Source organism: Dasypus novemcinctus, chromosome 12 (assembly GCF_030445035.2).
Source record: "Dasypus novemcinctus isolate mDasNov1 chromosome 12, mDasNov1.1.hap2, whole genome shotgun sequence".
Taxonomy (NCBI): domain Eukaryota; kingdom Metazoa; phylum Chordata; class Mammalia; order Cingulata; family Dasypodidae; genus Dasypus; species Dasypus novemcinctus.
The window spans coordinates 7685769-7703194 of NC_080684.1; the positions used below are offsets into that span (position 1 = coordinate 7685769).

At 48.3% G+C, this 17426-nt stretch overlaps 1 protein-coding gene across 1 annotated transcript in view; it reads right to left on the minus strand.

Moving 5' to 3' along the window:
- SLC2A13 (solute carrier family 2 member 13) overlaps positions 1-17426 on the minus strand; it is a 374114-nt gene that overhangs the window by 14020 nt on the left and 342668 nt on the right. Inside the window, exons 8-9 of the mRNA XM_058307802.1 lie at positions 1261-1382; positions 987-1139 (exon numbers count right to left, since the gene is read on the minus strand). Coding sequence (XP_058163785.1) covers positions 987-1139; positions 1261-1382 — 275 coding nt within the window. The remainder of the gene's footprint in view (positions 1-986; positions 1140-1260; positions 1383-17426) is intronic.

Consider the following 17426-nt stretch of genomic DNA (forward strand, 5'->3'; position numbering starts at 1 on the left):
CAAAATGTTGTACAATTTGGTTATAAGAAGGAATAACATTATGACGGTCAAGTCCCATCCCAAAAACCAGGTATCTACAACTGCAAGCAAAAAAATTCCTTCCATCTGCCCCATGCTATCTAAGCCCCCTCTCAGTCTGAAGCGGTCAGAGTGGACACCATCCAAATCTTCCCGATTGAGGAATGAACATGTATAAATTTATTGTTATTGTAGTTATTATATCTTGTGTTAAGGGAAGAGCTTGTAAAACTGATATAAAAATAGTTGGTGGCAGGAGTTTGGGGGGGAGGGGAAGGATGAATAGGTGGAACACAGGGCATTTTGTGGGCAGTGAAATTGTTCTGTAGGATTCTGCAATGATGGACACCTGACATTATACACTTGTCAAAGCCTATAAAACTGTACAAAACAAAGTATAAACCATAATGTGAAGGACAGACTTTGGTTAGTAGCAATGTTTCAGTATTGGTTCGTCAATTGCAACAAATGTACTACACTAATGTAAGATGTTAATAATAGGGGAAACTGGTGGGGGGGGGCAGGGGTTTATGTGGGAATTCCCTATACTTTCCATGTAATTTTTCTATAAATCTAAAAACTCTATAAATTATTACATCAGAGACATTCTGCAATGTGGATGACCCTTGAAAACATTTGTTCTGAGTGAAATAAAGCACATAAGGACAAGTACCATATGATTTAACTTATGAGAAATATCTGGAAATAACACATTTTTGAGACTTTATTGTGTGTACAGCATGTTTGCCAATTTTGGATATTTTTAAACAAATTAAAATGAAAAAAAAATTCCTGTTAGCTTTTCCCAGATACATTTCTAAGGCCTTTGGGAACAAGACTGCCCCATAGAGATATTTATAAGAGCAAAAACATAACTTCTTCTTTCAATCACAAAAGATAGGATATCTAAAAATAACAGAATAGGAAAATAAAAAATGAAACTACAGTTGGAAAAAATATATTCTTACCATAGTATGTAAGATACTCTGCTGTGTGTAAAAATGTCAGTGAAACCAGAACATTGAAAATCCAATTTATTCCAGATGAACATGCATTTCCTGTACTTCTTGCCCAAAGTGGATATATTTCAGAATTCACAGTCCAAGGCATTGGCCCCATTCCTGAGAAATACAAAATAAAAACCTTCAGCAAATGGGCATGTAAGGAATTTGAAAAATAGCTTGCCTCCTCTAAAGAAGACAATTTAATTAATGCAACAAAAACAGCAAAGCTTTTATTTACCTGGTGCAAAGAAAACAAGATATAAAATAAGGCCCAGAAGTGCAGTCCAGTAGTACGGAGTAGGGCAGAAATTGTAAGCCCAAAATACTTCTTCTGTTTTGAATTTGGTTTCATTTGCACACCTGAAAAACAATGCAGTATAAATATTAACTCAACGTCTCGAGGTCCCTTAATGTCATTAAGAAAAAGGGTCCAAACTGTTTTTCTCAAAAAACATTAAAAAATTAAACAAAAAGGGAAGTACAGGATACATAAGCTCATATAGAACCTTGTAGTGTTGAATATAAGTCAAAAGCAACACAGAAAAATACACTGGGCTTTGTACCCATTTCATAGTAAATCAGACACGATTTCCTGTTAGTCCTTATAAGACGCAGTACCACTTTTTTTTTTTCCAGTCTTTTAAAAATACATATCTTTTTTACATCAGAGAAGTTGTAGGTTTATTAAAAAAAAATCAGAAATAGAGTTCCCATTCACCAATCCCCACCCCTAGCATTAGTAACACCTTGCTTTAGGCTGGTGCCTGTTACAACTGACGAAGGAACATTAACGCACTCCTAACTCAAGTCGGTAACTGACATTAATGGTCACTGCTTGTGTTGTACAGTCCTATGGTCTTGTAAAAAATTTTACTCTAGTAATATTTATATGACCTCAAATTTCCCCTTTTAACCACATTCAAATATATAATTCAGTGCTATGAATTACATTCACAATGTTGTGCTACCATCACTACCACCCACAACCCAAACGTGTCCATCTCCCCAAACAGAAACTCTGCACCAACACAGCCTCAACAACCCATCCCCTACCCCACCCCGGCCCTGGTAACCTGTCATCTAATTTCTGACTCTATGAGTTTGCTTACTTTAATTACTCCATATCAGAGAGATCATACAACATCTGTCACTTGAGGAACACTGAGAGTCAGTATGTTTTGGTGGAAAGCACTTGGATTTTGAAGTCAGGATAGGGTGCAAATTCCAAACCAAGATTTTTTAAATCTGTAAAATGGGGATTATTATCATACAGGCTATTTTAAAGAAAAGAAGGGTCGTCTGTAAAGGGGTGATAGGGTAGAAGAGGGAAGCAGATAGGGCAGGTAATAATGGAGTTATCGCTGAATAGACATCAACGTCTTTGATTCCTTCTTTGATTCCTTCTTCTCCCTTCCTCCTGTGCCCTTGCCTACTGGTCTATCGGTTACTCACTGACAACCCTGCTTACCCGTTCCATGGTGAAGCAAAGTCTCTTGCATTCTTGGACTGAGTCTCACGTTGAACTTTCAATTCTGTACCTTAATTGAGACCTGAATTGCCCCTGAAATTACTACCAGCCTCAAAAACACCCTTATCCCCTATTGTCTTTTTTTAGACTATTATTCTGTCTCCATCAACCTCTCTTTTTGAATTTTGTCATCCAAGCCTTATTCTTGTGTGATTTAGGTATGTGGTCACAGTCGTCGTCTTCATCCCCTGCCACCTCATTTATTTTCAGTTCTAGTCCATCTAATATGTAGTCCTTATAGTTCCTCAGTTAACCTCCAAAACTGAAGGGAAGGCATGTTACAGTTTGCTTGATCTGGAACTATTTTACTTCACTGATCTCAAACTTAGAGCTTTCCTTTGCTGATTAGAGCCAATTTATACCCTCATTTCAGACACTGGATCTTTTTTTTTTTTTTCTTAATATATTTAAAAAAACTTTAAAATTGTTTAAGATTACACAAAATGTTACACACACACAAAGTATTCCCATATGCCCCCTCCCCACACCTCCCACCCTTCCCCACATTAACACGTTCCGTCAGTGTCGTGCACTCGCTGCACCTGATGAACACCTGGGAGCACTGCCACTGAGAGTGGCACCAGATCTTCAGACTTGGAACTCCACTCAGTAGTCTTACTCCATGCCCCCTTTCTGACTTTGCTGCCTTGCTGCTCAGCTCAGATCATGTCAGTAACGCCTTGACCAGCGCGGAACGTCCTTTCTCCATGCTCATCTGTCATTCTCGTCATTGCAGCTCCCAGTGTCTTCCTTCAGTGAGAAGCTCACCAGAGTTAAGACACTACGCTCTGGCTCTGTCAAAATTTCATCATATCTAATCTCAGGTGGATCCCCAATGATACCTATTTTATCCTTGTCTTCATTAAATTTTCTGCTTATTTCAAAGTAGGCATTCCTACCATCTTCTACTCCTGAAATCTCTCCCTCTGTTTCGTTGGCTTTTTTTTTTTTTTTTTTTTTTGAAGATGCAGACACTTTTATTGGCCATCCATTCCCCAAAGGTACCCTGCTTGGCCGCCTCAACGCCCCATAACTTGGGTGTCCATGGTCTCAGATACCACTTCCCTGTGCTTTCTAAGTAGATGAACTTGTCTCCTCCTTAAGAAGAAAATTAAAAGACACCCTCAATTTCTCTGATTGACCTCCTCATTTAATCTCCACTACCTCTGATGGGAATGTGTCTTTGACTTTTCTAAAGATTGTCCTATCACTGGTCCTAAGCCTAGTCTCCTGATAAGTTTGTGATCACATTCCATCAACAGTCTATTCTCTTCTGTTATCTTTAGTTTCTTTCTACTTGAGCTTCCTTCATCTACAAGACACAGGTCTCTCATATTCAAATACTGAACCCCTCTCATACAACTCTTCCAAAATTACAGAGAAGTTCACACTAGTGAGCTCTACATTCTCACTACGCACTCTCTCCTTCACAGCCTCCATCCCCTCTCCCATTCTAGATGCTGGTTGGCTCTTCTCTGGCCTTGTTTTCTTGAATCAGCTCACCCAAAACTCACCAATGACCTCCCAATCCCAAATTCTTTAATTTTGTCTCGGTTCTGATCCACTTTCATTACTTTATAGTGGTTGAGATTTCCTGGCCATCCTTTCTTCTCTTTCCTCTTTTTAAAATTATCTATATATAATCTCTGACCTATACAAGTTCATTTCCTTTTTAAAACACCAATTCTTTCTCTCATCCTCTAAATATAGGTATCTTTCTCTCATCCTCTAAATATAGGTATTCTCTAAAGTTCTATTTAGGGGCTTACTCTTTTCTTGCTGTGCCTTCTCTCTCAATCACCTCGTCTAACTTCAGGACTTTATGATCTGCACATGGCTGCTCCCTGGAAGGGTACTCTAGTTTTGGCCCTTTTCTCAAGCTCCACCAATCGGATTTAGGTATCTGCTGAACATCCAAATCTCGATATCCTGCTCTGCCCCAAACACAATATGGCTACAAAATAAAGCATCACCTTCTCTAGAAAACAGAGTGGGTTGCTCTGAGTTCAAATTATGACTCCGTGACTTTTAGCTATGCTCAGTGACTCAAAATTTTAGATAAGGAGACTTTTAAAATGTGTCAGGTATGAGATAATGTTTGCAAAGAACTCAATATGGTACGGGCAAGTAATCCAAATCCTGTGTCCTCGCATAGTTTCTTGAGTCTGACCCTTCCGGTCTCCTTAGTTTAGGCTCCACGTGCTAGGCAGACGCTCTATCAGTTGAGCCAAGTCCGCTTCCCTGTGCAAGTTATTCAACGCCTCTGTGCCCTGGTGCTCACATCTCTAGAAACAAGGCTACCTAAAAGGGTTGTTAGAGATTAAATAGGTAAAAACTGCCTGGCAGGAGGAAAGCAATTTATAAGCATGTGTCCAAAGAATAGACACTTTTGTATTTGTTTTTCATCTCAGCCTCTGGTCCAGGATAGTACTCTCTGTAGAGAAAAATGGCCAGTCACCAGGTGAAGCATGGAAGTTTTACATTTGCATTGAACTGTAAGTAGAAACCCGCATCAGAAACCTCCTGCTCCATAGTCCTCCTTCCCACTAACAGAAAAGTCTCTGAAGTAAACACATTCTTAAAATAAGAACATAAGAGAAAAGACAAAAAGGCAATCAGAGAAGGTGGCTTCTAAGGAGGGAAAAGCTTACAAATAATCAAATAAGTAAAATTCACTGTTTTCACTACTATTGGTAGTTTCATTATAATTGACGTTCCTTGCATGGTGTCTTGCTGTTAACAATGGAAGGTAGGATATCTTTGGATGAACTCTGTGCTTGCTGTTACAGCTTTTTTACCACTTGATTATGCACACTTATGTTCATAAATAGCTGAGTAAGTCCTCCTCATTGGCATGCTGATTTTAGGAAAGCACTGCAGGCATTTAGTTGGCAGAATTATACACTCAGCGATGCGTAGATAGCTAAGGATTAAGAATGTGACATCACGCATGACCTCCAAAACATAAACTCTAGACATCCCAGCTAAAAATAAAAAGGTGCAAAATACTTTCATGCTTTCTTTGTTTAGGTGACTGCTGGTGGAAGAACAAAACGCTCTGGAGAAGGAACAAAAATACCTTCACATCAATGTGGACTGGGATTAGAAAAAGTCACGCTCACTGACAGACAGCCTCACCACATCCCAGAGCAAAACCAAAAAAATAATACACTGATGGGAAGCTGTGCAGTGGACACTGCAGGAGATAAATCCGCAGAACAGGATACAATCAGGTGGAACATATCTCATTTTGGCAGAGTGAGAGAACTAATCTTTACCAGAAGAACGGCTAGACTAACACCCAACACGTGGATTCACAGACCGAATAAACCATCAGGTCCCTGCTCCAGACATGGAAGTCAGAGCTTCCTTTACAAGTCTCTAGAAATTAACTTTCCTTCAGAGAGGAACAATTTCCCCCTGCCTACTCAACACCCACCACACAAACTATGTCCTATGTAGAGCTATTTCTGCCTGTTTTTGCATGTGTTACCTTCTCCATCAGCTCTCTAGAGTTTTAAACCAAAGAAATAACCAATGGAACTAAGTGCAAATAAACATCAGCTCTTGGCAAAATTAGCCACAAGGAACTTAATCCTTGCTTCCTACTCTGCACATACTTTATATACTGCCCCTTTATTCATTACGATGAAATTATTTAATTGCTTCATGTTTATATAAGGAAAAAAAGAGAATCAATATTTAAAAATTAATAACCATTTAAAGTGTAAACTTTTATGTTTCCAAACGTCATAACTGAGAAACCTACTGAACTCTGTCCCCTTCCCAAAGAGATAAAAGATCCAGGATTTTGGAGATGGGAAGGGATTACAATGATTTGTGAGGCATATCTGCTCTTCTCCTACTGGGTTAAAATACTGCATATTTGCTTGCCAATTCATTACTGAGAACTGTGACTGCAGCATGTCTTTCCACTTACGCTATCAGGACAGTGATTTCCCTAAACAAGATCATGTAGCTATCATCTCAAAACAACACTGATTTCATAAGGATTGTCTCTAATAGTTCTTGATAGGAATTCATGAATATCCCCACAGGAAAGGACACCTGCACTCTTATCTAAGGAAAAAAGAACAAAATACCCATCAATCCAAGAGAAATAGGAAGATGTAAATTAACCACAAAAAACTGAAGCCATAACAAATTTTTAACTCCATCAGAGCAACGAGAAATAGTTACTGTTACAAACTTGTCTCATTTCCCAGAAACTTTAATTACTATAAAATAGGAATAATTTCTATTTAGCAATCTAACACGAAATAAGTCTGCTGTCAAGGGTGGGGATATCGCATTCAAACTCCAGTAACACGTCTGTATCTAAATCCTTTTAGGAAAGCAGGCTTCAGAGCTTGCATTGTGCAGACCACGTCGACGACTTGGCCATGAATGATTTCCTATTGTAAGGCTTTGTTTTCTCTTTTTTGTATTTTGTAATTTTCCTGCAGAGAACTGTCACATAAAGAAAAGTTGAAAAAACTCATCTGTTGTATTTTGTTAATTCCTATTATTTTTTGGTAAAAAGGAAGTCCTTAGAATCATTTAGATAATTAAATCAGAAGTGTAAATTTCAAAAGCATTAGGATTTTGGAGCTAAAAGACTTTTTTTCATTGTTTGCTGAATTAATAGTTGTGTGTATATATATATATCACAAATTACTGTATTTACACCACTTATTAGGATGATGGCTAGCTTATACATCCTCAGTTTGGGAAACAGATGGACTGGTACACAGACAGATAAAATGATCAAATGAAATAGTGATAATAGTCAGTGCTGATGAGGATGCAGTGATAATGATATACTAAGTCTGGTAATTCAAATTGACATAACCTCCTTTTGGAAGGAAATCTAGCAATTTGGACATAATACTCATATACTCTAACTCCAAGTCTCATTTCTAAACTTTATCCTATGGAAATAATCTAAATGGGAAAATACTATATGCTGAAAGATATACTTTTCAGTGTACATTAATTTATCACAAACCTATAACAAAGATCTAGAAACAATAAAAACATCCTACAACAGGAGGCTAGTTAATTAAGGTACAACTGAATAGATTAAAGCGGCATTAAAACAGTTAAAAAGTAAGCTGGGTCTATCACAAAACCGGTCAGGGTCTGGAGACTGGTGAAAATGGGGTCTTAGATTGAACTGATGCTTCTTTCATTTTGTTACTGAACTGGCAAATACGCAGAGCAGCAGATACAGGCAAACCAAGGACACGAGTGACTGGACAGGGCCCCTGGCGCCTCTCTGGTTGCTCCCACACTTGTCCCTGAAGTGTACGGTCAGTGCGGAGCGAAGCACCTGCCAGGGCAGAGGAGCCGAGCTCTGCCCTGGGAAGAGCCCACGCGAGGCTCCAAGGGTCAGCGCTGCTGCTGGTTCAAGTCCATTGACGTATAAGACAATTACACTCTGTCGCCTTCTAGGAAAATCCCTCAGCGTTCTTCTCCTTACTGCATCACCACCCCGACAGCATGCCGGCCGTGGCCTACTCCATAAAGACCATCGGGAAAGACGGAGAATGCCATGACGCTGGCGTGGAGAGGACGTGAGACTCCTGAGTGTTATCCAGGATCTCAAGTTACATGGACAGGAGTGAATGAAGTAGCGGGAAGTGTGCGTGGGGGGCGGTAATTTAGTAAGACGATGAGGGATTCTGCTCGGAACTCCTCGTTGGTGCGGCTTTGGCAGGATGGGGGAACCTGGCTGCTCTCGGACTTCTTTTCCCATTTTACTTTCCACCCTAAACTTTTTCCATAACAAAGCAGGCAATAAGTTATTAGTAATTATCCTGCTTCAACTGGAGCTGAAAGACAGGGAAGTCTTGCCTTTGAAAGACACGTCCTCTCTGTCCTCCTCTTTCTTCATATTGCCGAGGGCCCCCAAGCTCTGGATCCACCTTTTTCTACATAGTTACTACCCTGCTCCTCTCCCAGCAGCCTCATAGGCCCGCCCTGCCCTCTTGTGCGCCTCCTCGCAGGCCCTGCCCTCAGCTCAGGCTCCCCTGTGCTCCTCCTCGCAGGCCCTGCCCTCAGCTCAGGCTCCCCTGTGCTCCTCCTCGCAGGCCCTGCCCTCAGCTCAGGCTCCCCTGTGCTCCTCCTCACAGGCCCTGCCCTCAGCTCAGGCTCCCCTGTGCTCCTCCTCGCAGGCCCTGCCCTGCCCTCAGCTCAGGCTCCCCTGTGCTCCTCCTCGCAGGCCCTGCCCTCAGCTCAGGCTCCCCTGTGCTCCTCCTCACAGGCCCTGCCCTCAGCTCAGGCTCCCCTGTGCTCCTCCTCATAGGCCCTGCCCTGCCCTCAGCTCAGGCTCCCCTGTGCTCCTCCTCACAGGCCCTGCCCTCAGCTCAGGCTCCCCTGTGCTCCTCCTCGCAGGCCCTGCCCTGCCCTCAGCTCAGGCTCCCCTGTGCTCCTCCTCGCAGGCCCTGCCCTCAGCTCAGGCTCCCTTGTGCTCCTCCTCACAGGCCCTGCCCTCAGCTCAGGCTCCCCTGTGCTCCTCCTCGCAGGCCCTGCCCTCAGCTCAGGCTCCCCTGTGCTCCTCCTCACAGGCCCTGCCCTCAGCTCAGGCTCCCTTGTGCTCCTCCTCACAGGCCCTGCCCTCAGCTCAGGCTCCCCTGTGCTCCTCCTCGCAGGCCCTGCCCTCAGCTCAGGCTCCCCTGTGCTCCTCCTCACAGGCCCTGCCCTCAGCTCAGGCTCCCCTGTGCTCCTCCTCGCAGGCCCTGCCCTGCCCTCAGCTCAGGCTCCCCTGTGCTCCTCCTCGCAGGCCCTGCCCTCAGCTCAGGCTCCCCTGTGCTCCTCCTCGCAGGCCCTGCCCTCAGCTCAGGCTCCCCTGTGCTCCTCCTCACAGGCCCTGCCCTCAGCTCAGGCTCCCCTGTGCTCCTCCTCACAGGCCCTGCCCTGCCCTCAGCTCAGGCTCCCCTGTGCTCCTCCTCACAGGCCCTGCCCTCAGCTCAGGCTCCCCTGTGCTCCTCCTCACAGGCCCTGCCCTCAGCTCAGGCTCCCCTGTGCTCCTCCTCGCAGGCCCTGCCCTCAGCTCAGGCTCCCCTGTGCTCCTCCTCACAGGCCCTGCCCTCAGCTCAGGCTCCCCTGTGCTCCTCCTCGCAGGCCCTGCCCTCAGCTCAGGCTCCCCTGTGCTCCTCCTCGCAGGCCCTGCCCTCAGCTCAGGCTCCCCTGTGCTCCTCCTCGCAGGCCTTGCCCTCAGCTCAGGCTCCCCTGTGCTCCTCCTCACAGGCCCTGCCCTCAGCTCAGGCTCCCCTGTGCTCCTCCTCGCAGGCCCTGCCCTCAGCTCAGGCTCCCCTGTGCTCCTCCTCGCAGGCCCTGCCCTCAGCTCAGGCTCCCCTGTGCTCCTCCTCGCAGGCCCTGCCCTCAGCTCAGGCTCCCCTGTGCTCCTCCTCGCAGGCCTTGCCCTCAGCTCAGGCTCCCCTGTGCTCCTCCTCACAGGCCCTGCCCTCAGCTCAGGCTCCCCTGTGCTCCTCCTCACAGGCCCTGCCCTGCCCTCAGCTCAGGCTCCCCTGTGCTCCTCCTCGCAGGCCCTGCCCTCAGCTCAGGCTCCCCTGTGCTCCTCCTCGCAGGCCCTGCCCTGCCCTCAGCTCAGGCTCCCCTGTGCTCCTCCTCGCAGGCCCTGCCCTCAGCTCAGGCTCCCCTGTGCTCCTCCTCGCAGGCCCTGCCCTCAGCTCAGGCTCCCCTGTGCTCCTCCTCACAGGCCCTGCCCTCAGCTCAGGCTCCCTTGTGCTCCTCCTCACAGGCCCTGCCCTCAGCTCAGGCTCCCCTGTGCTCCTCCTCGCAGGCCCTGCCCTCAGCTCAGGCTCCCCTGTGCTCCTCCTCACAGGCCCTGCCCTCAGCTCAGGCTCCCCTGTGCTCCTCCTCGCAGGCCCTGCCCTCAGCTCAGGCTCCCCTGTGCTCCTCCTCGCAGGCCCTGCCCTCAGCTCAGGCTCCCCTGTGCTCCTCCTCGCAGGCCCTGCCCTCAGCTCAGGCTCCCCTGTGCTCCTCCTCGCAGGCCCTGCCCTGCCCTCAGCTCAGGCTCCCCTGTACTCCTCCTCGCAGGCCCTGCCCTCAGCTCAGGCTCCCCTGTGCTCCTCCTCGCAGGCCCTGCCCTGCCCTCAGCTCAGGCTCCCCTGTGCTCCTCCTCGCAGGCCCTGCCCTGCCCTCAGCTCAGGCTCCCCTGTGCTCCTCCTCGCAGGCCCTGCCCTCAGCTCAGGCTCCCCTGTGCTCCTCCTCACAGGCCCTGCCCTCAGCTCAGGCTCCCCTGTGCTCCTCCTCGCAGGCCCTGCCCTGCCCTCAGCTCAGGCTCCCCTGTGCTCCTCCTCGCAGGCCCTGCCCTCAGCTCAGGCTCCCCTATGCTCCTCCTCGCAGGCCCTGCCCTCAGCTCAGGCTCCCCTGTGCTCCTCCTCGCAGGCCCTGCCCTCAGCTCAGGCTCCCCTGTGCTCCTCCTCGCAGGCCCTGCCCTCAGCTCAGGCTCCCCTGTGCTCCTCCTCGCAGGCCCTGCCCTGCCCTCAGCTCAGGCTCCCCTGTGCTCCTCCTCGCAGGCCCTGCCCTCAGCTCAGGCTCCCCTGTGCTCCTCCTCATAGGCCCTGCCCTGCCCTCAGCTCAGGCTCCCTTGTGCTCCTCCTCACAGGCCCTGCCCTCAGCTCAGGCTCCCCTGTGCTCCTCCTCGCAGGCCCTGCCCTCAGCTCAGGCTCCCCTGTGCTCCTCCTCGCAGGCCCTGCCCTCAGCTCAGGCTCCCCTGTGCTCCTCCTCGCAGGCCCTGCCCTCAGCTCAGGCTCCCCTGTGCTCCTCCTCGCAGGCCCTGCCCTCAGCTCAGGCTCCCCTGTGCTCCTCCTCGCAGGCCCTGCCCTCAGCTCAGGCTCCCCTGTGCTCCTCCTCGCAGGCCCTGCCCTGCCCTCAGCTCAGGCTCCCCTGTGCTCCTCCTCACAGGCCCTGCCCTCAGCTCAGGCTCCCCTGTGCTTTTCCTCGCAGGCCCTGCCCTGCCCTCAGCTCAGGCTCCCCTGTGCTCCTCCTCACAGGCCCTGCCCTGCCCTCAGCTCAGGCTCCCCTGTGCTCCTCCTCACAGACCCTGCCCTCAGCTCAGGCTCCCCTGTGCTCCTCCTCGCAGGCCCTGCCCTCAGCTCAGGCTCCCCTGTGCTCCTCCTCACAGGCCCTGCCCTCAGCTCAGGCTCCCCTGTGCGCCTCCTCGCAGGCCCTGCCCTGCCCTCAGCTCAGGCTCCCCTGTGCTCCTCCTCGCAGGCCCTGCCCTCAGCTCAGGCTCCCCTGTGCTCCTCCTCGCAGGCCCTGCCCTGCCCTCAGCTCAGGCTCCCCTGTGCTCCTCCTCGCAGGCCCTGCCCTCAGCTCAGGCTCCCCTGTGCTCCTCCTCGCAGGCCCTGCCCTCAGCTCAGGCTCCCCTGTGCTCCTCCTCACAGGCCCTGCCCTCAGCTCAGGCTCCCCTGTGCGCCTCCTCACAGGCCCTGCCCTCAGCTCAGGCTCCCCTGTGCTCCTCCTCGCAGGCCCTGCCCTGCCCTCAGCTCAGGCTCCCCTGTGCTCCTCCTCGCAGGCCCTGCCCTCAGCTCAGGCTCCCCTGTGCTCCTCCTCACAGGCCCTGCCCTCAGCTCAGGCTCCCCTGTGCGCCTCCTCACAGGCCCTGCCCTCAGCTCAGGCTCCCCTGTGCTCCTCCTCACAGGCCCTGCCCTCAGCTCAGGCTCCCCTGTGCTCCTCCTCGCAGGCCCTGCCCTCAGCTCAGGCTCCCCTGTGCTCCTCCTCGCAGGCCCTGCCCTCAGCTCAGGCTCCCCTGTGCTCCTCCTCACAGGCCCTGCCCTCAGCTCAGGCTCCCCTGTGCTCCTCCTCGCAGGCCCTGCCCTGCCCTCAGCTCAGGCTCCCCTGTGCTCCTCCTCGCAGGCCCTGCCCTCAGCTCAGGCTCCCCTGTGCTCCTCCTCGCAGGCCCTGCCCTCAGCTCAGGCTCCCCTGTGCTCCTCCTCACAGGCCCTGCCCTCAGCTCAGGCTCCCCTGTGCTCCTCCTCGCAGGCCCTGCCCTCAGCTCAGGCTCCCCTGTGCTCCTCCTCGCAGGCCCTGCCCTCAGCTCAGGCTCCCCTGTGCTCCTCCTCGCAGGCCCTGCCCTCAGCTCAGGCTCCCCTGTGCTCCTCCTCGCAGGCCCTGCCCTCAGCTCAGGCTCCCCTGTGCTCCTCCTCACAGGCCCTGCCCTGCCCTCAGCTCAGGCTCCCCTGTGCTCCTCCTCACAGGCCCTGCCCTCAGCTCAGGCTCCCCTGTGCGCCTCCTCGCAGGCCCTGCCCTGCCCTCAGCTCAGGCTCCCCTGTGCTCCTCCTCGCAGGCCCTGCCCTCAGCTCAGGCTCCCCTGTGCTCCTCCTCACAGGCCCTGCCCTCAGCTCAGGCTCCCCTGTGCTCCTCCTCGCAGGCCCTGCCCTGCCCTCAGCTCAGGCTCCCCTGTGCTCCTCCTCGCAGGCCCTGCCCTCAGCTCAGGCTCCCCTGTGCTCCTCCTCGCAGGCCCTGCCCTCAGCTCAGGCTCCCCTGTGCTCCTCCTCACAGGCCCTGCCCTCAGCTCAGGCTCCCCTGTGCTCCTCCTCGCAGGCCCTGCCCTGCCCTCAGCTCAGGCTCCCCTGTGCTCCTCCTCGCAGGCCCTGCCCTCAGCTCAGGCTCCCCTGTGCTCCTCCTCGCAGGCCCTGCCCTGCCCTCAGCTCAGGCTCCCCTGTGCTCCTCCTCATAGGCCCTGCCCTCAGCTCAGGCTCCCCTGTGCTCCTCCTCACAGGCCCTGCCCTCAGCTCAGGCTCCCTTGTGCTCCTCCTCGCAGGCCCTGCCCTCAGCTCAGGCTTCCTCGGGCACCAGTGGTGAGGCCGTATTAGCAGCCCCGACTTGGCCTGCGTTGCCACACTGCTCTCGGCAGAGGGCTGCCAATGGCTGGCCAGTGCCCTGCGCGGTGGCTTAGCAGAGAGTGGAGCTTCCTGTGAGACTGGCTTCACAAATGGCTTATATTTTCTTTCTGAGGAAATCTGAATGCGAGATATTAAAAGAGGATATCAAATACCATTGATTGTGCACTTCAGATAAATAGTATGATTTATCAATATGTATCAATGAAACTGATTTGTTTTAAAAAAAAAAAAGAGGGTAAAGATTCAGAGAGTAGAAAGTAAGCAGAGGCTGTAAGGAAGCGGGGCCCAGAGGTAAAACGTGCCCTTTAGTTAAAGGTGATGGGGGAACGTGCAGGAGAGAGAGAAGCCAAGAGCTGCCAGTGTGACAGCAGATTCCAGATCCGCAAGGCAGGGTTGGGAGTGAGCTGAGACTTTTTCTCTTTTTCTTTTCCTACCTTCCCTGTGAATCTTTACTATAAAACTTGCATTACCTGAGGAAATGAAGCTTGTTTCTGTTTCTCTCAACATGAAAAGATCTATCAAAACGATGCCTCAGTTTTATGACAGAAAATATATCATCCTGAATTTGAATTCATAAATTCCCAGAGGTCTTCAAAAGGGGGCCTAGAGCTCCAGTCCTGGACCAAAGAGTTTTTCCAATCCTGAAAACGTGATACGGCCTAACAACACAGCCTCAAACTATGGGAAGCAAAACTGATAAAACTGCAATGAGAAATGTACAAATCTACTATACCAGCTGGAGATTACCCCTCTTATCATCAATTGACAGATCAGCAGACAGAAAATCAGAAAGGATATAGCTGAACCCGCAGCCCCATCCATCACCCGAATCCAGGTGACGTTCATGAGCTCCCCCACCCCACAACAGCAGGACGCACAGTCTTCTCAAGCGCACGTGGAACCTTCACCAGGAGAGGCCACATTCTGGGCCACAAACTACACCTGAGCAAATTCAAAGGAACAGAAAGCATACGAAGCATGCTCTCAGACCACAATGGAATTAAACCAGAAATCGAAAAAAGAAAGAGCTGGAAAATCACAAAATATCTGGAGATTAAACAACACATTTCTAAATTATCAAAGATCAAATAGATCAAAGAATCTCAAGATAAACTGAACATATTTTGAATTAATTAAATGAAAATACAACTTTTAAAAATTTGTGGGATGTTACAAAACCAGGACTAAGGTGGAAGTGGAGAGCATTGAATGCAAATAGCAGCAAAGGAAATGTGGCATAAAAAAATAAAGATGACTTTTCTCCATCCAGTAATGGTGTAAGCAATATACTTACTCCAACTATGTTGTATCATGCTGCTCATATTTTGTGGAATTCCTTTGGAATTATATTCAAAATCTGCTTCCTTGCCACTCAAGAAAACCAACCTTATTTTTACATTCTGCTTTGAGCTCTCTGCCTCTCTCCTTTTATTTTCTTGCCATCCTGAGCAAATCTTAGGAAAAACTCTGAAAACTGGGTGAACAGGAGAGGCTGAACCAAATGGAGGAGAGATGGAGAAGAGTCTAATCACAATAGTAGTTAACAAAAAGGTTAAGTTCATTTGTGTTCAATGCACTTCTAAAGTCATGAGAAATAAAATGGGCTTAATTAGCCAAGCATCATGAAATTAAAATCACAGAAATCGATAGCAGAGAAAGACATTTGAGCACAGGGAATCCAACCTACTTATTTACAGATGATAAAAAAAAAAGTGGTACAGTGAGGTTCAATGACTTGTCCAAAGTCTCTGAGCAAACCTGTAAATAGAACTCTATCCAAAGGCCATGCAGCTGAGAGACAAGTAAGAAATGAGATCCAGTCTAGGGGTTGCGTGCCAAACCGTGGAGGCTGGCCAAGTGGACAAGTCTTTCTGGTATAAGGAACCCCATTTTCTAATTCTTACAAATGCCCTGGTTCTGACTCCCTAGCTAGGGCTCTTTCCTGCTACCAGAGGTTTTTCAAGCATTTTCCTTCCTCATTATTAAACTCTTCCCCTGAAATGTCAACCCCCGAAACAGATACAGGCAAAGATTCTCTGGAAGCCCTGCTGATTTAACCCCTCTTAAACTAGTGCCAACGCTGCTAAGTGGGCTTGCACAGCACCCTCAGGTTAAAAATCCCTCCATGGAGCCTCCTCCCGTCTTTGGCATTTGAGCTGACAGCTGTTTGCTTTGAGATTTTAAACGATGTCCACCACCTGGAACAAAGTGTACACGCACTTGTCGAATGAATGTATCCAACAGTCTACCTTGTTGGTTATGAATCCAATAGTCTACCTTGTTGGTTCCCACTGGTTTAATAATTTGATATAATAATTTAATAACAACCACTTAATTATTAAAAGCCATCTTACCAAACCAAATATAAAAATAAGTGAAACTAATCATATAACTTTGAAAATGGCCCAAGTTGTCTCTTAGGGCTGTTGAGCGGCCCTGGCTCCTGCAGGGAGCTCCTGCTGGGGAGCTCCTGACGGCAGGTCACACCACGCTCCCCAGGTTCCAGTTCTGCGGCCGGAGGCTTTTCCACACTTACAAGAGGCGTCCTCCTCTAACTCCTCCCATTGCTGTGATTCAGGGACTTCACCTCTCTCACTAGACAGTAAATGTCAAGGAGGTGGCTCAGCGCCTGGTAACTTCTCTCTTCCTTTACCAGGTACCATGGGCCAGCACTTAGCACAACAGTTCACAGATCATCAGTGCTCAATAGATGTTTGTTAAATAAAACAGTACAAGCACTCTATCAGTTCCCATTAAACTCATCTGTGGTCAGCTGATACCAATTTCTCCACTATATCATAAAGCATCAGAGAGGAGAGAGATATTTGTCATTAAAATTTTTTACCATCTAGAAACTCTATAAACACTTAATTTAAAGAGTTATTGCCTCTGGTAGTATAAGGAGAGCACGTTTCCTTATCATAAGCATTGCTAAATCCATCCGTGTCATCCCAAGTGTTAAGAATTTCAAGCCACACCAGTTGTCTGATTTTCTTTTCTTTCCACGGCAAGAGTGCCTGCCCAGTATCCCTTGCTTGTTTTATTTGCAGGTGCATGGGAATGAATGTAAGCTGATTTATCTATCTTGACAAAAACAATGGTATAATTTGTTGTTGGATTCTTTTCAATCCATTCTACAGCTGCCTACCATCAAATGTGAGTTCTGTGGCTTCTTTATGAAATCTGTTCTCCCAATGGGAATGTCCTTGAGTAGATGTAAATCATTACTTGATGAAATAGACTGTTTCTATTTGTACAGAGTTTTACCATGTACAGAATACCATTATACACAATAACTCATTTAATTATCATAAGTCAATGCAATAGGCATTAATATTTCAATTTTGCATATGAGACATTTTAAAAAATATAGTAACTCTTCCAAAATTGCATAGCAGAGGTACTGTTTTCTTCTCCTTTAACATAATCATCCTACCAGTCCACGTATATATGAAAGTCAGGCTTTATGTCTTTTTTCATGAGGTGCCTTACTTTTTATGGAATAAATAGAAAAAGAGATGAAATGAAAACTCTGCTTGAAATCTCCCTCAGGTCAGTGTTCTTCCTTAATGTCAGTAGTTAGGTAAGCCACTGAAATCTCTACCTAATATGAGCAGAATAAAATGCTTCCCAAAGAGCATTAGGAATTAAAGTGAGCAGTGTCTTGGCAGAGCTGTGCATCTGTGTCTTATATATTTTCTTTCAACTCTATCTCTATTGCCCCAAAGCACAAAGCAATAATTAGAAAGGATGCATGCATGAGCTGGAAGTTAGAATAGTACATAACAATCTCAAAAACTAGATAACTAATTTGAGGGCAGTGATGTCAACATTACAAATGTGAAACAAGGAGAGCCGTCATTCTAATGCAGTAAGATGGCAGTGTTAAGTAGTCTTTTAATAATACATACTCTAAACTACAGTGTGGCATAATGACTTTCTCAGATACAGTCATGTCAGCAAGGAATTAAAAAAAAAAACTAACAAAAATATTTCCCC